This window comes from Camelus ferus, chromosome 1 (assembly GCF_009834535.1).
Source record: "Camelus ferus isolate YT-003-E chromosome 1, BCGSAC_Cfer_1.0, whole genome shotgun sequence".
Classification (NCBI taxonomy): Eukaryota; Metazoa; Chordata; class Mammalia; order Artiodactyla; family Camelidae; genus Camelus; species Camelus ferus.
The window spans coordinates 41120226-41142664 of NC_045696.1; the positions used below are offsets into that span (position 1 = coordinate 41120226).

Here is a 22439-nt window from a genome sequence, read left to right on the forward strand (position 1 = left end):
GCTTCTGTTTTCTGGAAGAGGGTACAAGATTGATATCATTTCTTTCTTAAATGTTTGATAGAATTCACCAACGAACCCATCTGGACCTAGTGCTTTCTGTTTTGAAAGGTTATTAATTATTGAGTTGGTTTCTTTATCAATATAAACCTATTCAGATGACATTTTTCTCCTTGTATGAGTTTGGTAGATTGTGTCCTTAAAGAAATTGGTCCATTTCATACAGGTGATCAAATTTGTGGGCATATGCCTATTAACAATATTCCTTTATTATTCTTTTCATGGGATCAGTAGTGATGACCCTTCTTTCATATATAATATTAGCAATTTGTGCCTTCTCTCTTTTTCATGGTTAGACTGGCTAGAGATATATCAATTTTAGTGGTCTTTTCAAGTAACTAGCTTTTAGTTCCATTACTTTTCTCTATTAATTTTGTCTTTCCAACTTCATTGATTTCTGCCCTGATTTTAAAAGATTATTTGTATTCTTACTTTTCCTTCAGACTTAATTTGATCTTCTTTCTAGTTTCCTAAGGTGGAACCTTAGATGGTTTATCTTAGATCTTTCTTCTTTTCTTTTTTAACATTTTTTATTGAGTTACAGTCATTTTACAATGTTGTGACCTTTCCTCTTTCCTAATTCATGCATTGAATGCTATGAATTTCCCTTTAAGCATTTCTTTCACTGTATCTCACTTTAATTTTCATTTAATAAAAAATATTTTAAAATTTCTCTTGAGACGTCTTTAACCCACATGTCATTTAGAAGTGTATTGTTTAATCTACAGATACTTGGAGATAATCCAGTTATCTTTCTGTTACTGATTTCTACTTTAATTTCATTTTGGTTAGAGAGAATACTTTGTATGATTTCTGTCATTTTACGTTTGTGAAGATGTATTTTATGGCCCAGAATGTAGTTTATCTTGGTAAATACTCCATGTGAGCTTGAGAAGAATGTGTATTATGATACCTTTGGGTGAAATGTACTATAAATGTCAATTAGATGTAGTTGATTCATGGTGCTGTTCAGTTCAACTACATCCTTACTAATTTTCTGGTTGCTCAATCTGTCAGTTATTAATAGAGGGGTGTTTAAGTCTCCAACTACAGTAGAAGACTTGTCTATTTTTTCTTGCAGTTCTATCAGTTTTTGCCTCACTTATTTTGACACTCTATTGTTAGACACATACATAGTAAGGATGGTTAGTTCTTCTTGGAGAATTGGCCCCTTTAATATTATATAATGTTCCTTTTTATTCTTCATAATTTTCCTTGCTCTAATGTCTGCTTTGAATATGAAAACGAATATATGTATGTATATGCATGACTGAGACATTGTGCTGTACACCAGAAATCGACACATTGTAATTGACTGTACTTCAGTTAAAAAAGTCTGCTTTGTCTGAAATTAACATAGTTTCTCCAACTTTCTCTTGGTTAGTATTAGTATGATACATCTTTCTCCATAACTTTACTTTTAATCTATTAGTTTCTTTTCATTTAAAGTGGGCTTCTTATAGACAATATATAGTTGGGTCTTATTTTTTATCTGACCTTATAGTCTATGTCTTATAATTGGTATATTTCTATCATTTCCATTTAAAGTGGTTATTGATATATTGAATTAATAACTACCATATTTGTAACTGTTTTAATTGTTCTTTTCTTTGTTTCTTCCATTGCCATTATCTTTTTCTGCCCTTTTATAGTTTTAATTGAGCATTTTATATGATTCCATTTCTCTCCTTTCGTAATACCATTTATTCTTAAAAGAATTTAGTGTTTGCCCTAGAATTTGAAGTCAGTGTACATTTACAATTAATCTGAGTTCACTTTCTAATAACAACATATGACCTAATGAGTAATGCCAGTACCTTGTAACAGGGTATTCCCAATTCCTCCTTCTCTTTCTTTGTAACATTTTTTGGTGGTTCATTTCATTTATCTGCAAGCTATAATTTTCTCATACATCATTGCTACTATTATTTTGAACACATTGTTATCTGTTAGATAAATTAAGAGTAAAAAAACTATAAGATTTTATTTTACCTTCATTTATTCCTTCGCTAGTGCTCTTCTTTTCTTATGTAAATCCAAGTTTCTGACCTATATCATTTCCTTCTTTCTGAATAACTTCCTTTAACAATTCTTACAAGGCAGATCTACTGGTGACAAACTCCCTCAATTTTTATTTGAGCCTTTCATATGTACATGGTATATATTTCCACTAATTAGAGCTTTTAAAAATTTCTATCAGTAATGAGATCTTGCACATGTTTTGTTAAATTTATTTCCAAAAATTTTATGACTTTTAAGCTAATTTAAATGGAAATGATTGAGCAATTTTATTTTCCATTTTTTAATGCTGGTGTGTGGAAATGAATATAATTTTGTTTATTTTGTATCATGCAGCCTTACTAAATTTATTTATTAATTCTAGTAGCTTTTTGGAGACACCTAAGGTTTTCTATGTATTTGATGTTGTCATCTGCAATAAAAGATAGTTCTATTTCTTCCTTTTTTAACTTTATGCTCTTTATTTCTCTTTCTTGCCTATAGCACTGGTGAGCATCTTCAGTACAATGTTGAATAAAAGTGGTTATAGCAGTTATTTTTTCCTTGTTTTTATTCATATATATATATTTATTGAAGTATAGTTGATTTACAATGTTATGTTAGTTTCAGAAGTACAGCATAGTGATTCAGTTATATGCATATATGTCCTTTTTCATTACAGGTTATTACAAGCTATTGAATATAGTTCACTGTGCTAGACAGTAGGATCTTGCTGTTTATCTATTTTTTATATAGTAGTTTGTATCTGCTAATGCCAAACTCCCAATTTATCCCCAACCCCATGTTCCCCTTTGGTAACCATAAATTTGGTTACAGCAGTTATATTAAACTCTTCTCTGTCAGTCTCAATGGGGGAAAGCATTCAATAGTACACTATTAAGTATGATGTTAGTGGTAGATTCCTTATAGATGATTTTTATGTCCCTTTTGTTCCTTGTTTGCTGAGAGTTTAAAAAATACAGCAGGTGATGTTTGCCCCCCTTTATTGAAATGTTTTTTGAATTTATGATTATTGAAATGATCATATGGTCTTTACCCTTTATTCTGTCATATGATGAATTAAATGAATTGACTTTCTATTGTTAAACCTACTTTGTGATCCTGGGATAAATCTCACTTGGTCATGATGAATTGTCAGTATTGTATATTGCTGGATTTGATTTGCTACTATTTCAAAAATATTTTTGCATCTGTGTATATGAGGTTTATTGGTCTGTAATTTTCTTTTCTTGTAATGTTTTTGTCAGATTGTGGTATCAGGGTTACCTTGGCACTGTGAAATCATTTGGAAAGTTTCTCCCTTTCTCTGTTTTCTGAAAGAGTTTTTAAAAGATTGGTAGTATTTCTTCCCTGGTTCATCAGTAAAACTGTCTGGGCCGGGAGCTGGTTGCTTTTAGGATTTTCTCCTTACGTTTGAGATTTATGAGTCTGACCATGATGTGTCTAAGTGCAGTTGTCCCTGTGTTTATTGTCTGTGCTTTGCTGAGCTTCTTGGATCTGTTAGTTAAAGTTCTTAACCAAGTCTGAGAAGCTTTGACCATTATTTCTTCAGATATTTTATCTGCCCTATTCCTTCTCTTCTCCCTTTCTAGAGCTCAATTTGCTTATAGGTTAGGCTGCTTGATAGTGACCCACGTGTCCCAGAAGCTCTGTTTATTTATTTTTTAATGCTTTTTTTTCCTCTCCAGATTTGATGGGAATTTACACACAGAATTTGGCCTCCCCTCTATATGGCTCCCTCCATTCTGGGATATTTCCTATCAGCATCAATTGTGTGGTGGCCCTAAACAGTCTCCTGTCGTACCTCGACCTGTTAAGACTGTGGCTTTCTGCCAGTTTCAGCCACTCCTGCTATACAGGCTGGGTAGTGCCCTTATTAGAAAGACTGTGTAAACTTGGAATAGCCTTCACTTTCTGTTTGCTTTTTATTGCTGTCCCAATGTCCTCAAGTAGTTATTTTTTTTATATTTGTCCAGAGTTTAAAATTGTTATCTGTGGGAGGGTTAATATGATACAATATACTCCATTATTATTGGAACTGAAACTCTGCCTCCTGTATTTTTAAGCTTAGTTAATTTGTTCACCATCCACCCTGTCTTCCAATTTAGAGTCCCCAGTGTCTCCAACTCAAAATATCTAGTCACTAGCACCAAGCAGTCCTGTCTCAGGTGGGCTTCCTGAATCGCCTGACACCTAATTTCCTTAGAGCTACTGTTTTAGATCAGGTTCTCATTTAGCTGGTGTTCTTTGCCTCCTAACTTCTGTCCCAAAAGCCCGTATTACTTTTGAAATCTTCCTTAAAATCATCCCTTGTTATGTTACTCCCTTGTTTTAAGTTCTCTCTAGGCTCCTGCAGGATTACATTTTTCTGGCTTGGTTTATAAAGCTGTTCACAATCCAGTTTATGACCGACCTGCTGTTGCTCCATGTAGAACCAATGCTCTGATGTGTTCAACTTTTCTCTGCTCCTTGGACACATTAGAACTTTCTGTGTTTTTGTGTTTTTGCTCTTGGCATCCTGCCTACTTGGAGCCACCCACTTTATCTGGCTTTTCTAGATTTAGTCTAAAAATCTGATGTAGATGCCACCTCTTCTGGAAAGACTTCCCTGAATAGGTTACCTCTGTCCTCTCACCCCTCTTCTGTGTTCTTATAGCGCTTAGAAATCTGCATGTTGACTTGGTTGGTATCTGTCTATCTACCTATCTATCTATCCATCCATCCATCCATCTGTCTAGTCTTATCTATATCATCTATATAGTCTTCTTTTTCCTTCAGTGGATTCTGATCTCCTTGGGCAAGGTGTTGTATCTTTCAAACATAGTTTTTTGGTATGCATAACATCTAGTAAGCATTGTATAACTTGTGTAGATTCTCAATATATATGTTTTTTGGTGATACTACAAAGACTATTTATTCAGCTGTGGTACTTGAAGTAATGATGTTACGTAAAGAAATTAAAGGCCACAGACCCCAAAGGAGAAACTAATCAACCAGTTCATATACTATTCTGTTATTTATTGTTTTTTTAGAAACACTCACCACTCAAACAAGCATCCCTATAGAATTCTGCAGAAATGGTGGAACCTGGGAAAATGGCAGATGCATTTGTCCAGAAGACTGGAAAGGACTGAGATGTACAATGAGTAAGTTACTTGGGATAATACGAGGGTTCGAGGTTTAGGTGACTTCCGTGTTAATAAGGACAGCAGCAAAGCTTTTTGAAACTTCCATTAATGATTATAGTAACAATGGGCATAATGATGATGGATTTAAGATATGTTTATTAGCTCCATAGTAAAAGCTGAGTTTTCCTTCTTGTGCTGTTTACCTGTATGTTCAACACATCTTGTCTCTTTAACATCTGTCAAGTTTCTCTGTAAACTCATAGTTGCTTTTCCTTCTGGCTGCAGTGTCTGCTACAGGGCAATGGATAATATGATTTTCTCAGGTCCTTTCAGTTGGTGATATGCTGTATTACCCCACTTCAAATGTCACTATTCTAACATGTTTAACTTTTCTGAAATCAAGATGCATTTTTCTATTCAAGTATATGCTTAGATGAAATTCTTGTCTTTTCTTTCTCTTGAAGAAACTGTTATTAAATTAGTGGTTTCTTTCTCTTGAAGAGATGTTATTAAAGTGGTTTGACTTCAGTCAGTGGTATCTCAGAATCAGTGTTCAAAGCCGCTTCTTGATCTGCAGTGTGCTCCGCAACACACTACACGCCTCCTGCTGCCTGCTTAGGATTCAGAGCCCTAGAAACTCGCCCCTATAATTTCCTACACTCTGACCAGCCAGTGTCTCCCATATACCCCGTGACTGGCTTTTTGCTTTAACCCACATCATCATGCTGCCTTTTGCCACTGTAGGCTCTTTATCTTTAATTTTCAAGATTTCAACTAATCTGAGCCCTTATCCTTTCTGATGCATTAGTGATCACATCCCACCTCTACTAAGTTCTACATTGTGCGCATGTTATTTGAAACTTGTTATCTAACATCATTATCTACTAGTTAATGAAATGGTAGTAACTTAACTATATAAGAAAGTATGTAGTTCCTGGCTTGTCAGTGAGTCCTTTAAGCTTTCTATTACCTTTCAAGTTATGCTGGATAAGTTTGGAACTTTGACTTTCATCTGGTTTGAAATTTGTAAAAGAAAAGTGATGAAAATTTATAATGAAAAAATTTTGATTAATGATGAATTTATGATGAAAAGCATTTTTTCTTTCTGTTATAGTTAATTTCTGTGAAAACAGTACCTATGGGAGTTTTACTTTTGGCAGAATCCCTGTGGGAAGATACGGATTTTCCTTGCAAACGTGTGACACGAGCACTGTAAATGGTATGTGTTTTTCCAAACATCTCCTCTATTTAGGCATGTGAATTGCTGTGCTGGGTCATTCCTATCATCCCTCCAGCTAGTGTTAGGTCCCTAGAGGAGGACATCAAGGAAGATTTTGTGGAAGGGCTTGGCTCCCTTTCAGGATGGTGATGTTCAGAGTTTTGGGTGTTACCTCACATAATTCCAATTTTCCTAAAAACTGAAATATATAAATCAGTAGTAAATTCCTTTGAATTCTTCTTCAATTGGTTTGTCTTACTTTATCTTCTGGGGTTTGATCAGGTTAAGATCTGCTCTTTGAGGTATGTAATTTATCTCAATTTTAAAGATTAGCAAAACTGTAGGTTTACCCCATATCTACTTTGAGACTTCATCCTCGGTGGAGATGCAGTTAAGTCTGTGCACAGTCAGTAGCCCTTCATCTCTTTGATCATTTTAGTTATCTATCTTGGAACAGTCTCAGCTCATCATACCTTTCCTGAAACATGACAGCTTTGCTTGCATAGAGGCTTTCCGAGAATAAAGGAGCAAATGCAATTTTCTGATACTAATACTGCTCCCTGATGATATCCAGGATTTTGATGACATGTATGATTTTAATGCCAGACTGAATAATGTCTTCTGAGAGTACCCCTTTAAATTCATGGATCCCTTTCCTAACAGCTTAGAGCCCATGATGCCATATGATTTTTCCCTAAATGTTTTAGCAATTCTTTGTTTGCATTGACTTTCATCTGACCAATCCTCCTACCTCTCACGTCTTCCTGCGGGTCATCATCCACTCCCTGCAGAACCAGATAGCTCAACAGCACAGCTAATTCTAGGTCATTTATACAAGTGTTTGACAGAACTTCTGTCAGCATGACCCTGGGGAAATGTTTTATTGAGATATTTATTTCTGTGTGTGTCAGGGGTTCTTTGAAACAGTAAATAAATTACATGTACTGCTGTTTCTTCTTTACCTTATTTATTCTGAGGTTATTTGGACCAGCATTCCATTTGCAGAGTCTAAATTGCCTCTGCTCGCATATATCACGCTTACTTAAGTATTCCTGGTTCTACTTTTACGTAGGTCCTTCCAGCCTCTTCATAAAAGCTCAGGAGGTAAAAGGGGGGCTTCATCTCTATTGGTACTTCCTCCCTACACTGTGTGGTATGTCCATAGATAGCTGTTGTCTTAATTTTTATATGTTTTATATGTTTTAAATATTTCATCATACTTTACAAAATAGAAAGTTACTGTGTGCTACTGACTCAGGAACCAGTAATATACCCATCAAAGGACATCATACTTGCTTGATATATGTTACTTTTTTGGGACAAGAGAATCACTTTCATTCGGTTGTTTATTTTTCTTTTCTGAGTAACTATTATGAAAATGTGTCTTATACATAAATTTGAATTTCAGATTGAGCCCATAAAATATATAGATTCCAAATATCAGCAGATTTGCTTTTAGTTTTATGTTAATAATTACTTCTAACAATTTGGTTTTATATAGCAAATGACCAAAATACTTTTCAACGATTTTAAGTAGGCAGGTTCATACTTGTTAATATAGAGGAAAAGATGCATTTGAACTATGGCCACATAAAAAAATAACATCCTACATATATGTTTGAAATTTTCATTATGCCATAGAGTAGAGGTGAAGCCATCGTATAAGAGTGACTGTAACCTTCTACTTTACATGTTGTGGAAGCAATCTCTGGTTTCAGTGTTTCTAGTTGTTGCCCCGTGAAGCAGCTACCCAATGCTGGTCCTGAGGAATGTTCACCTACTGATCAGCTGTCCTGCTAATGACAGCTGAAGGTGATTTTATCTATTAACAGTCCCTTAAGTATTAACCATAGGAGGACATCGAGGTAGGGAGGCTCAGGTGATAATCCTAGGAAACAAACCCAATGATTCAACAAGGGTTTATTAAGAGCCAACCACATACTGAGTGGATGCTGCAATACACTAGAACTCTTTGCCTTTCACATGTTGCCAAGATTTGGATAAAGAAGGAAACATCAACATGTAATTCAGTATCTAGTAGGAATTTTTTGTGTTGTTTCTGGTCTCTCAGCCTAGTATCCACCACTGCATCCAGGTCAAAGTCCTTACATCCCAAGTTGTTGGAAGGCAAACCTTCCTTGCAGACTTCAAAGGAAGGAAATAGTCAGCTGGTCTTTTGAATTCCAGATTTAAAAATCAAGACAGGTGGTGTCTGCCTAAAATATTCTTGTAGTAACTGTCTGATTTACTTTTCCATTGCTTTGTATCAAATCACTCCAAACCTACTGGCTTAAAACAGTAAAGATTTAGATTTCTCATAGTCCTGTGGGTTGACTGTGGCAGCTGGACTGTGCTGGAAGGTCCAAGACGACCTCACTCACATGCGGCACTGGTGCTGGCTGTTGGCTGGAGGGCTTCAATTCTCCTCCACGTGGCCTCTCATCCTCTAGTAGATTAGACCTGCTTCCTTATATGATGGTCTCAGGATGGTGTTCAAAGAGGGTGAAAGCCAAAATTTCAAGTCTTCTTGAGGATCTAGGTTTTGAAACTCATACAGTGTCATTTCTGCCACATTTTGTTGGTCAGAGCAAGTTGTAAGGACAGCCTAAATTCAGGAAGTGAAGGAATATACTTCATCTCTTGATGGTAGGAGTAAATGTAAAATAACATTTTAAGGGAATAATGTACATTTAAGGAGTAAAGTAAAATAATACTGAGGAAGGCTTATGTGTACTGGAGCGGGTGGTTTCTGTGCCCATCTTTGCAAACATTGTCTTTGTTTTTTCCTTTTTTTTAAATTGAAACATAATTGGTTCACAATACTGTGTTAGTTTCAGGTGTACAGCAAAATGATTTGGTTATATATATATGTATATATATTTATGTATATGCTTTTTTGGATTCCTTTCTATTATAGCTTATTACAAGATACTGAATATAGTTCCCTGTGCTATACAGAAGGTGCTTGTTGTTTACCTTATATATGTATATATGTTTATACATGTGTATATATGTATCTGTTAGTCCCATACACCTAATTTATCCCTCTGCCCTTCTTCTTTTTATTAAAGCGGGCAATCCAATGGCAACCCGGCTGTGCAGTCTTAATGAATACGGAGAGATAGAATTACAAAATGTGACAATAGGAAATTGCAATGTAAATCTGAAAACTCTGGAAAATCAGGTATGCCGTATGGTCCGTGAGATGGATAAGGGGAAAAAGTTCAGACTCTGTACGGGTTCTCTGTTCTTTAGATATCTGATGGTCAAATTAATGCTTTAAAAACTCTCCAATTAGAAATAACAAGAAGTAGTAACTAAAACCATTCTTATTTTTTTAAGCTGATACCTGTTTGTGAAAAGGGACAGCTGGACATGTTGGTTCAGCAAAGTTCAGCAAATGATAATCTATAGCATATTTTTAATGGCCTCATATTTGTAGACCACTGAAGTTTTGATGGAAAATAGGTCCTTGACATTTGAGACCAAAAGGAAGGGATTCTGATAGTCTACTGTATCAGAATAAAGAGAAACAAACTATGACCACAGATCTTTTGTCACAGGAAAGTCTAGAGTCTGATGCTGGTCTCAGAGCTGTATCCACAAGCAGATGAAGGGAAATACATCTAACTAAATATGTTTTCATGCCAATTAAATTATTGTGACTAAGGATATCCCCAAATGCAAATGCGAGGAATTACTAATACCTGGGGCCAAGGAAAGGGAGGAGAAGGAAATTTATCTTTCTGTGGTCCTTCTGGGTGCCAGTTACATATGTTATCCCATTTAGTCCTTGTACAATTTCTGTGACTTAGATGTTTCTTCCCATATTATAGATAATACAGCTAATCACACTAATTATTGAGCACTTACTGAATGCATGTATAAGATTTGATAACACCTATAAAACATCCAGCAAAGTGCCTAACACATGGCTGTTGAATGAGAATGTTGTTTCTATCTACTGATTGGATATTGCTTGTGACCCTTCTCTGGGCATGATTAGCCTGTGACTTTGATTTTTGAAGTGATGCTGCCACCTAGTGAAAACTAAGCCACACAGACACACACACATTGACCCTTGGCTCCACTGAAGACAATGTGGATTAATGTGTTTTAGCCTTACTACCCAGAGCCCGGGAGACCAAGTGGTACTTGGAAAAGTTTGCTAAGTCCGTGCTTCCCAAATTCTCTGTGCTGAAAAGCCAACTGAAAAATTTCCAACCCATTGCAGACCATAATTTTGCAAAATACATAAAAATGAATTACTAGGAAAATGAAATGAAAAGTAACATATAAAATGCAAATCCAGTTTTAAAAGTTATCAGATGAAACAGCATAGAATTGTTAATGTAAGTTTCAGACCACTTTCTCTCAGGTTCTGTACTTATCTCCCTGTGGAACCTGTAACCAATAGTTGGCCATCACTGGTCCACGGATCACACCTTGAGGAGCAGTGGTCTAGCTAAGACAGCCTGTCTTAATTCTGACAGGTAGTAAGGGCTGGGAAGCCACTGGCCTGCATGTACTTTGTCCTTTATGCAAGAAAAGAAGCAAATTTGAAAAACCCAGTGCACGTGATGTTCAGGAGATGGAGGATCACCTAAATTCCAGTTTATTCATCTGAAGTTGCTTGCAAAGTGTTAAGACCTAGTTGTATAAAGTTAGAGGCTTTTTGTTTTTTTAACAGGTAGTCAACATTGCAACACAATCGCAAAATATTTCTGATGAAACCCAGATTTTAACATCTGATGCCAGTAAATTAACTCCTGAGAACATCACTTCTGCTACTAGAGTGGCCGGACAGATTTTTAATGCATCCAGAAATGCTATACCTGAGGTAAAACTCACATGGTTTTAAAAAAGGGGAGGGGAAGAAAGAAAGACATTCCACCTCCAGTGCTTATTCCACAGTATGGACTTGGGCATGGTTTAGGTTGCTTAAAACCATCTTGCAGAGCACTCTTTCTGAGAGATACTCAAAGAAATATAAAAGGGCTCCTTGTCCAACTACTCTCTTTCAGGATTGTTACAATGATCATCATTAAGTTAAATCTTCTGGGAGGTTAAAGTGTTTTGGAAAATCGATCTGTTAAGGCTTCTGGAAAGCTAAATCTTCTGAACAAGTCTATTTCACTTTATTAATGTTTACCAACTGCAATTGACCTCAACAATCACTACTCAACTCCAAGTAACTAGAGTTCTAAGGAACTCACTTTGGAACACACTATTTTAAACTGTGATCCTTCTGCTAAACATATTTGCATTTTGGTTTTGGCTTTCCAAAAACATTAACTGTACTTTACAGTTCTGATACCATAACTTGTTAAACTCTGGTACCTGAAAATAAAAACTACAGTCAGCATTTACCAATTGGCACAGCTTGGGTACTGATCTAGCAGGGCTGTAAACCACCTATAGAATGACCCAGTGTCTCCTAGCTGGGTATCAGCATGGCCTGAAACTATCTACTCCTTTCTTCTATTCCCTTTAAAAGTCTTATTTAAAAAAATTATTTTTGTTATCCTAGGTCCTATAGAAAGAAAGTGGGATTCAAATCACAAGTTAATAAAAATGGAATTGAAAGAAAAATAATGACTGCCAAATGTAGAATTTTTGGAAGGGTTAGCCTGTAAGGACAGAAGGGTATCAGTACCTCCAAAAGAAGGCAGTTAAACTGTAATCAAATGCCAAGAGATCCTCTCTGATGTACTCCTAAATTTTTAATTACAAGAAAACTAGAAATAATTTTACTAAGTCTAAAAGGTACTAAATATAATAGTTACACTAAGTCTAACTAATACGTTTCACTGAGCACTGCGGACTGTAATGGTTTGAAGAGCCCTGTGCTCTTCTTATTTTGTTTCTGCTTCTGTATCTCAGCATCTGCTTTTGTGTTCTTGGGGCTGGGGTAGGGGGAAGGTTCTGCAAAAGACTTTGCTGTGAGGTCAAATTCAGAGACCCAAGCCTCCTAGTTGACTCATTCACTGTGCTGCATCTTTATTCTCTCTGCCATCTTACGTGGGTTAAAAACTAAGCCTTTGGTTTTGACAAACACCTCCAGATTACCGTACAATGGTGCTACTTGATGCCATAATAATGCATGATAACTATGGGAATGATGATGATGATATGTGTCTTCTCTGATCGGTGCCTTCTTCTGGCAGGCAAAAATAGTTGCTGTAACAACAGTGAGTCAAATTCTAGATGCCAGTGAAGATGTTTTTCAAAGAGCTGCTGCTGATGATAATGAAGATTCCTTTGCAACGTAAGCCCACTTCCAATTTGGAAAGAAAACCGAACAGAGTGCTGTTTCCTTTCCTAGGTTAAAGCGTTAATGGAGAGGTGTCTTTATTTCTCTCATGGATGCACTAAATGTCTGACTCCTCTGAAATGCAGACTAAAGCCTTGGTGATCTTCAGTTACTAGATGGAGTGATAAATGTTAACTCCTCATTCCAGGGGTGGCCGTGGCCTGGGAGATAGAGCATAACTGGGATGATTTAGAGTAGGTCTTGTTTTCCCAGCCTTAGTTTGTCATGGCCCGGGGACAACTGCATGCACAGTGGGAGCCCTTCCAACTCCTGATTCAGTGCATGGAGCTGCAAATAACAGCATAACTTTGCAAAACACGTTGACAGCCCCCACCCCCCAACCCGACCCCCATCCATTCTCGCCCAGCTCAGCACTTACTGAGATCTTGGTATATTTTGATTAAGCTTTCTTTAGCTTTCCCAAGGCTACATTAAAAGAAAACAAATAAACAAGGATTCAATTCTACCTGCTTTCTTTATTTTCGATTCCTATGTTGTAGATTACTTTTGCTTTTATATTTATACTTAAACTGTTTCCCTAGGACTGGCCACCTTGTGCATCTACCTTGCATATTTCTTTTGCATTTCTGTTCCAGCATGTTTCTTTGCTTACACTACACCCACTTAAGTTACCTTAACCAAAAGGGATTTATTGTAAAGAGGCATATGAAGTCTCATGGGAACCTAAGAACAGGATCGTAATACAGGTGGGCCCCATGGACCCTGGAGCAGGGGTGTAGTGGGGCATCCAAGGCAGCTTTGAAGGTCTCAGTAGAGCAGTTTGTGGGTCCCCTCTGGGATAATGTAACGGTTGTGGCTGTTGGAGTCAGTTCTGGGTTCAAACCTTAGCATTGTTGTTTAGTGGCTACATGCAGCAACCAAATTACTTCATATCTCTCTGAAGAGCCTCAGATTCTTCCATGTAATATGGGAGCAGTTTGGGGACTCACTTCAGTGGGATTCTTGTGATGCTCAAATGAGATCATACATACCACTGTCATAGTATCTGACTTATCCGTAGTAAGTCCTGAAAAAGGAGGTTAGCAGTTGTCTTCATCATTAACATGACTCAATAAACATGTATGTCTCATCTTGACTTACAGTTTCTGCTCTCTCATAATTTAAGGCTGATCATGATATTGGGGAGACATACTTAAAAACAAAATCTTCTCTCAACCCAGAAATGCTCCCTACAAAGACAGTAGAGAAAGAAAACACTGATTGGGTAGGCATTAAACCATTAAAGGCATTAAATGTGACACGCATCACAGGCAAACCCCTGAGCGCCTGCAAAGACAGAGAGGAGTCTGATCTCTTTATGTAGCCAAGCAGATGCAACTCATTACAAACATGTTCTCAGATAGACAATAACTAGTCCTTAATTAAGAGAGCTTGACAGCTCTACTTATAATACATAGTTTATCCTATGTTAACCTGGTAATTGAGGTGGCCATTTGTGTTAGCTAATTGACTTTACCAGAGGGAAAACAAACTCTCATATCTTTATGAAAGGAAAGGGGTAGTTTTGCAACTTGGAGCAAGGTGCCCACCCACCGAAGTTAATTAAGCTCCTACCCTCCTGCGGAAAGTGGGCCATAGGGGCGCTAACTCTCTTGGTGTTTCCATTTCAAAGAGATGGTTCCCAGGTCCTTGAGAAAGACATTTCTAGGTCAAAAACCTGGCAAAATGCCAGTCTTGTTTTCAAAAGGATTTATTTACATTTCTGGCCTCCAGATTGGGAGCTCAGAGACAGGCATGCGCCTGTGATCTAATCAAGTATGATAAAAGGAGGAAGGAAAAATGGCCTTAGAAGTGACTGTGGCTAGAGCAACCCTTTAAAAGTGGCAAACACCCCCATATATCTAGCAGGTCTTTAGCCTTCAAGTGTCTGAGGGAGCTCCCCTTAGTATCCTCAGTGTTTCACGGGTACTGACCTCTTAGTAGGTGCTCAACAGATACTGTTGGTTGAATGAATGCATGAATTGTGTTGTTAGCAGATTGGAGTTTTGTTAGGTATTCCTCCTGTTGAAAGCAGCTCTAGAGTATGATTGTTATTCATTAAGTGGGAAATACAAAGTATGAATTGCTGAAAATTACAGAAAATGATGTTCTGAAAACCTTTTCAAAGGAAAACCTTTGAAATAGAGAAGCTGACTTGACTGTTTCCATATGAATTACCATCACATATATGAAGTGATCTTTATTTTAAAATATAGCTCTTTAAAAAAATCTCCCTTGGGAAAGGAAAAAGATATTTTAGTGGCAGAAATAAAGATTTAGAATAAAGAACAATCACTTTTTTTTTAGTTGTTGAACAGAGCTTTATTATATTTCACATGAAGCGAAAACCAGGCATAATAATAATCCCAATGTGATGACTCAGTAGCTCTCATTTTCTTCTTGAAAACTATCTGCGCTTTGGGGAGGGAGTAAGATGAGATCAGAAAGATTACAAAGGGGGCTTCAATTAGACTGTAACATCTATTTCTTAAAAGAGATGAAGCAAAAAGGCATAATAAAAACCATTACATTTTAATGAAATTCTTTCATTTCTGGGAAAACTAGATTGAACCAGTTATCATAGAGATATTTTGTTATGTCAAGTACAGAAAGAGTACAATTTTTTTTTATGGGAAACAAGAAAAAGAAACAGTCTTAGGACTCATCTTTGGAGAACACCAAATTAACAGACCTTGCCCCCAGTCCCTGTCTTCCATCTGATATATCTTTGAACTTATCCAGAGTAGAAAGTAATGCTATGAAAACCTGCAGCGTAGCTCAGAGCTCTGCTCTCCCATAGTTCCGTATGAACTTACAGGAGATGCTTGGGAACCCAAGGGGTTTGGGTGAGAGGAGGGAGTTGATGAAGTGGAAATTGAGTCTCACCACTGGAGAAATAAGAATCATATGCCTGGCCAATGGTGGGTGGCAACGTCATCCTTTTGTGGGAAGAATAGTGTAATAAAGACTATTCCCATTGGGAAATCTGTCATTCTTGAACTCCAGCTTTCTAGCATCTATGTCCAAGGTACCCTTCAGTGGGGACAGTCCATCAGAACTTAAGAAAAAGGAGCATATAACAAAACAAGACTCTAGAAAAGAAAATCAGTTCTTTTCAGGGGATTGTGCCAATGTTGTTGTGATTGCACAAGTTCTGTGGTCATGCCTTTCTACTGGAACGTGAAACACACACAACCAGTTTTATGACGGATCTCTAGAATATTTTGTTGTGTTTTATTCTATGCAGGCTTGTTGAGCAAATGGAGATGTATTCCGTGTCTTTGGGAAGCACCACATCAGTGGTGCAACCTAATATAGCAGTGCAATCTGTTAATTTCTCTTCACAAGGTGCTGCGGGGCCTGCAGGTGTTCTCTTCACTGTGCTGAAAGGTGAGCTATCTTGTTTCCCATTCCTGTAATAGCAGAGAGCATTCTGCTACCAACTGTGAATAAAATGCTCTATTCTAGTGATGAAAATGTAGACTTTTATAAAATTCTACTTTTTTCCTTCTCATAGGAACTAGCAATTCTCTGGTTTCTGGTAACATACTTCTAAATACAAACGTGGACAAACTAAATCTGAATGAACAGACCGAACTTCAGATCTTGCTCAACACCTCGAAAAGTAGGTCTCAAACTATGTGACATTAAGAAATGCACTCAAATTCATGGAGTTAATAACTTAGAATCCATTAAGGGAGAAGTAATGTTCACTTAGTTTCACACTGATTAATTTGTGGTTGAGTACGTTTGATCTCTGACAAATTATGGTAATCTCACCTCTACTGTTCTAGGACATAGAGATGATTTCTTTGTTTTTTACCCCCTTTCCTTCTTTTCAAAAACCCTTTGGAGGGTAGCAGAATTGAAATGCTGTGACTGTGTACATAAATCTGTCTTCTAACAAAAATCTAGCTAGTAAAGTGGTTCAGTTTTAAACTTCAAAATACCTTAAAAATATGTAGTCACATTTTTGCCCATTTTTACTAGTGGTATGGTACTCGCAGGCTCAAATTTACCCTATAGATCTGTCCTTGGGATATTTTATATAATTGGCACAGTCATCATCTAGCAGTACCAATTTTCAGTTCTCTCCCCTAGTCTGGTGTCCACCATGAGCTCCTAGTCATCTTGCATATGGCCCTTCGGAAATTCTTATGTCTAACTTGAAATGTTTGTGCTTTTCAGAGTCTAAAAAAAATTGACTAATTAATTTGACTGTAATAAAACCAAACCCATACATTTACTTTTATTCTCTCCCCAAATAAAAATATCCAATGCTAGAAAGTACATATTTTAGAGAGACTAAATTTAAAATTCTCATTGGTTATATATTCTAATTGGTTAGTGATTCCTTATTGGTTATGTAAGTTGCAGATATCTTCCCTCCAGTGTATAGCTGTTGTTTGCTTGGTGTTTCATATGTTTTGTCGTGCTCAAGTTTTAATTTATAATGCAGTCCAGGTATCGATCTTTTCATCTATAATTGGTACTTAAAAAACATTCTTTGCTATACTAAAGTCACAATAATAGTCTCTTATATTTTCTTCTGAAAGCTTTTAGTGTTTGTGTTTACATTTAGGTCTTCAGTTCACCTAAAATTTATGTTTGTGTTTGATGAAAGATAGGGATTTAATTTTTTGTTTTATATAAACTATTAATATAGTCAAATAGGTTAAAGTAACACTGTTGAGAGACAAAGACTCAGAGTAGATGGAAAGGAACATGTTTTTATGTTGAGTTTAAAAAGCCTCCAAAATTATCTATACTCTAATTCTTTCTTCCCCTAAAAAGACACTATTGAAATGCATAAGCAACAATTATTGGAAATACAGGGGTTTGCTGACCAAACCAGTATTATAGGGAAAGAGTTTAATGCAGCTATACCAGAAATTGAAGATCAAGTAGACAAAAAAAAAATAAAATACTAAACTTGACCTTTATATATGTGTGTGTGTGTGTGTAATTTTGTTTGTAGACAGACAATAGATAATAAAAATAATTTTCAAATATCCATGGAGTGCTTCAAAAACTGACCATTTAATAGGCCACATAGAAAAACTTATATGTTTTCTAAAATAAAAGTTACACAGGACATAGTTCATGACCATAATGCAATAAAACTAGAAGTGTACCACAAAAGAATAGCCAAAATGTTATCCAGTTACAAATTTTAAAACACCATTGTTAGAAAGGAAATTAAAGTGCAGAGTACAAATTACTTGAAAATTACTTACAGTGAGAACTCCATAGGTCAAAACCAATGTAGGCAAAGATGTATTTAAAGGAAAATGTATGCTCTGTGATAAGTTTATTAGATAATAAAAGAAAATGTTAAAAAATAATCACTCAGCTAAAGAAGCATAAAAGATAAGATAAATGTAAAGAAATCCAGAGGGAAGGAGTTAATAAATAACAAGGCAGAAATTAATAAAAATAGAAATTAACAAATGCTGGGCTTTATCAACAAAATAACAAATTGATTCCATGAAAAGACTGTGAAATAGACAAGCTTCTGACAAATTTGATCAAGAAAAGAGAGAGAACATATATAAATATCATAGAAGGTTATATCTAGAAATAATAGAGTTTTAAAAATTACAAGATAACAGTAAATATAATTTAGTCTAATGAATCTGATTATCTAGATGAAATGATGAGTTTCTAATAAATGACCGAAATACTGGAGGAATGAGGAGAGGGGTGGGTATGGAATTTCATTTTTCAAATCTATATACTTGCATAGTTTGGAATTTTACATTAAGCATGTCATTCTTTTATAAAAATAAGATTAAAAAGAAGTCTTCCTGCATTTTTAGGGGTAACTTTGTCACCTAGTATCCAAGAGGAGCAGTGTGGTGAGTTCAGTGTGCCTTGAAAACACCCCAGAAACCAACATCCTTATTTCCCATAGAGGACAGAGCAGAGTGGCTGGCTGTGGAGGACGTTTTGGGGGCTGTCAGGGCCTTGCCCGCCAGTCCTTCAGACCACAAGACTGATTAGGCGATCTCACCACCTCTGTATTAGTTTCCCTTATATCGCTTATAAGAAACAACAGAATTTAGGGAATTAATTCAGCTAAAGTGTATATTTATTGTTGTTGCTTCTGTAATCTTAAATATGGACAAGAGTTGTATCAAGTGTCAGGAGGCGTTCCTTAGGTGGTTCTGTTTGACCGTTGCCATCGGCAGCCTGACTGCAAAGCCCTGTGCTGCAGCCACGCTCTTCTGGGATCTCTTTGAGGAACAGCTGACTACTTTTTCCAATGTCCTGAAGAAATGTTTCACAGTAATCTTCCATCCTTGGGAAAAGCCAATGATTGTCATGAAGTATTGGAGACCAGTAGTTCATGAGATGATGAAAGGTTTCTGGCTCCACGGAAGGAGTCCCTGATATGCGCAACATGAGCTCTGGCTCTGTGCCTTAGTAGACTGGTCCCCACTCAGTCCCTTTGGGTAGGAGGCAGACCTCACAGAGCAATTCTCTAGACACAGCTGTGCTGATGTTCACCCTTTGCTGTTTCTTGTTCTGTGTCTTGCCAGTGGGTGAAACAACGTGGCTCGAGCTACCTGTACATTGTGTTCACTCTGTCTTACTGCATAGAAAGCAAGAATGTTTACCTTATACGTGAGAGCCTTCCAATATTTTTTTGAGGTTGTTAGGCAGGAATTGTGGTTCCCATTTAGAACAGAAGAAATCTTAACATCAGGGAAAAAAAATTAATGTGGGTCGAATGGCCAAGCACAGATTATATATGCTAATTGCATACTGTAATTAAGCAAAGGCAGCTAGCAAACCATTTTTTCTGTACTTCACTCAAATATTAAGCAGTCATGTAGTTCAATTATGGCTTGGGGCTTTGTTTCTTACTTACCCTAGAGTTCATTTATTGATTTTAGTGTCTTTTTTCCCCCTCACAGCTAATGCCAAGGCATGTGGCTTTGTAGTGTATCAAAACAACAAACTCTTCCAATCAAAAACTTTTATAACTAAATCAAATTTTAGTCAAAAAATTATCTCAAGCAAAACTGATGAAGACGTGGAAGATCAGAGTGCTTCTGTTGAAATGGTCTTCAGTCCAAGGGTGAGTTTTCCCATTAACAAAAATAAAAAAATTCAGCCCACTCTTGATTACAGAAGCAGGGATAGTGTGGACAAAAGAAATCCACAGGACGGCTCTTTGAAAGATTATTTGACATTATTCACTTAAATTTTCCCCCATCCATATTTTTGTCAGATTAGCTAAATGCAAAACTAACTAATTTGAATTTTATATCCTTTTCCCTCTCCCTAATCTATAATGAAGATGCTATGCTTTGTACATATTCAGTTGATATCTCATATGCTTGTCTTAGCCTATTTAATTTTTCCTACAGTTAAGCATTTTGAAAAATCAGTTGCAATTGTCTTATCAATTCACAGTACAACCAAACAGAATTCCAGCTTCATTCCTATGCCTGCGTCTATTGGAATTTTTCCATGAAGGATTGGGATACATATGGCTGTCACAAAGAAGGAGTCACTGACGGGTTCCTGCACTGCCGCTGCAGCCACACTACTAATTTTGCTGTATTAATGGTAAGGGTGTGTCTCTTCCCGGACAAGAATTTTCCTTGTACACAGTTCTGGTATGTGCTGACTGGAGATTATTTGGGGGTTAGTTTACGTAGATACTCAACTCAGATTAAATGGAAAAACAGGGAATGGAGTTACAGGACTAAAAAGGGAAGTGTTGGTAAAGGCAAGTAGAATAGAATTTTTTGCAGTATGGTCTCTGGATGGATGCTTTTAGTACAGTGTACTTAAGAATGAGAAGGGAGCCCATGTGCAGAAGAGGAGTTGACAGACCCATTCAGTTACATTACCGCACATGTCTGAAGCACGAAGGTGCTACAGCCAGAGGTGAGGCTGTGTAGCTGTGAGCTGAGGACAGGTCTAGTATGTACTTAACAATGGGTGGGTACTTTAAATCAGTTACCTGAAGCTTTTTCCACTGTAATCATTTAAATTGCTAAATTTACGGTATAAGATAGAAGAGGAAAAGCTCTTTAATTCCACTTGTCCCATAGTTCCTCTGTGTGTTCCTTGTAACTCTGATGCTACCCTGTACAACTGATAGTAGTCAGCTCTGGTGTGCAGCTGTTTATACGCCTCAGAGTTCTTGGACTGACCCTGTTTGTTCTCCAGAAAGTATTATTCTGGTGAAAACAAAAACGTTAGTTTATATCCTGGATGGAATGTTTTTATGTGCAGTGGAATGGGGAGGGATGTCGAGTGCCTTATCCTTTCGAAGGGGCCGGTAACGCTATGAATCTTGCAAAGTGAAGCAGATGTTTTCTTTTCCCAGTAGCTAAGATGTACCTATATTTGGGAAGCCAGTGGGGAGCAGATTATAGAAACATGCTTTTAATATGTTTTTGAGATAACTATAGTTTCTTATTTTAATTACCAAATATTTTAAAATTGATTTTAATTATTCATTTTCTAACTTGTACTATAGTGAGATCTGCTTTCACACTCAGAAAATAGTAAAGATAAAATTTTAAATTTTTTGATGTCTTAAGATCATTAGTATCATCGAATAGCTGTGAAAAGCTCAGATTGCTTTACATAGTAAATGATACAGACTCTGTTGTCATAGTTATCTTTCTCCTTTTTTGAGGTCAGACTTTCAACTATTCTTACCAATATCTGAATCTACTTCAGTGCCTACCTACTCATGCTTGTAATTAGTTTTGTGATGCAAAATTTTAAAAAGTCTGATTAGGATTATATGTATTTACTTTTTTTTTTTTTTTTAACTTTATTACATTTTGCGGTGGGGAGGTAATTAGGTTTATTTACTTACTCTTTAATGGAGGTGCTGAGGATTGAACCCAGGACCTCATGCATGCTAAGCACGCCCTCTACCACTGAACTGTACCCTGCCCCAGAATTAAATGTAAAGTAAGAGCAGATTGAGGCTGAGTGAATAGATGATTTCTAAGATCTGAAGATTTATGTATTCTGTGATTCTTTGTCATCTGCTTAGCATACTGCACATAAGAAGTAACATGAAATTTTTGTTTTATTATTTTTTAAATGAAGTTTATTTTTCTTTTTTTTCTACAAAGAAATACATACTTATTGCATGTAGAATGAAAGTCTACTTACTAAACAGAAATATACTGATATGGGAAAATGTGTATGATATCTTAAATTAAAATAGCAATTTGAGAATAATCCTGTTATGTTAACAAACTTCTGTATATTTGCGCAAGAGACATAGATAATATTTATGAGTACCTAAAAAAAGATCACCTCTGGAGAAGAGAGGATTTCAAGAGGAAGACTGGGGGATACTGGCAGTCAAGGGGAATGTGCACTTTAAAAAAATTATGTCTTATATTACTTTCATGTTTTATGAATAAGCATATACAGCTTTTTAAATTTTTAACAATTTAAAACATTAGAGAGTACAGATAAGCAAAAATAATTATGTTCCTACATCCTACCCACCCAGGGACCACTGTATTGCTTCTTCCGATTTCTAAGAGTACATCCTCACATGGAGTATACTTTCCTGTGAATATAACTAAAATATTGGCATAATATAGATATATTACATAAAAGTTAGACCTCCTTTTCCAAAAAAATGAACAGGATTATGTGAAAACATCTTTCTATGTCCATAAAAGTATTTCTGCAACTTTATTTTTAGTGC

The 22439-nt window shown here is 36.3% G+C and overlaps 1 protein-coding gene across 3 annotated transcripts in view; it reads left to right on the forward strand.

Moving 5' to 3' along the window:
- ADGRG7 (adhesion G protein-coupled receptor G7) overlaps positions 1-22439 on the forward strand; it is a 66880-nt gene that overhangs the window by 16352 nt on the left and 28089 nt on the right. For 2 of the 3 annotated variants that reach the window (XM_006188520.3, XM_032477791.1), the window contains exons 2-10: positions 5109-5222; positions 6319-6423; positions 9495-9607; positions 11114-11263; positions 12591-12691; positions 15984-16126; positions 16254-16361; positions 19657-19820; positions 20159-20314. In XM_006188520.3, the coding sequence (XP_006188582.2) occupies positions 5109-5222; positions 6319-6423; positions 9495-9607; positions 11114-11263; positions 12591-12691; positions 15984-16126; positions 16254-16361; positions 19657-19820; positions 20159-20314 (1154 nt within the window). Of the gene's footprint in view, positions 1-5108; positions 5223-6318; positions 6424-9494; positions 9608-11113; positions 11264-12590; positions 12692-15983; positions 16127-16253; positions 16362-19656; positions 19821-20158; positions 20315-22439 lie in introns of those variants that run through there. The other variant, XM_014562464.2, reaches the window with a different exon arrangement.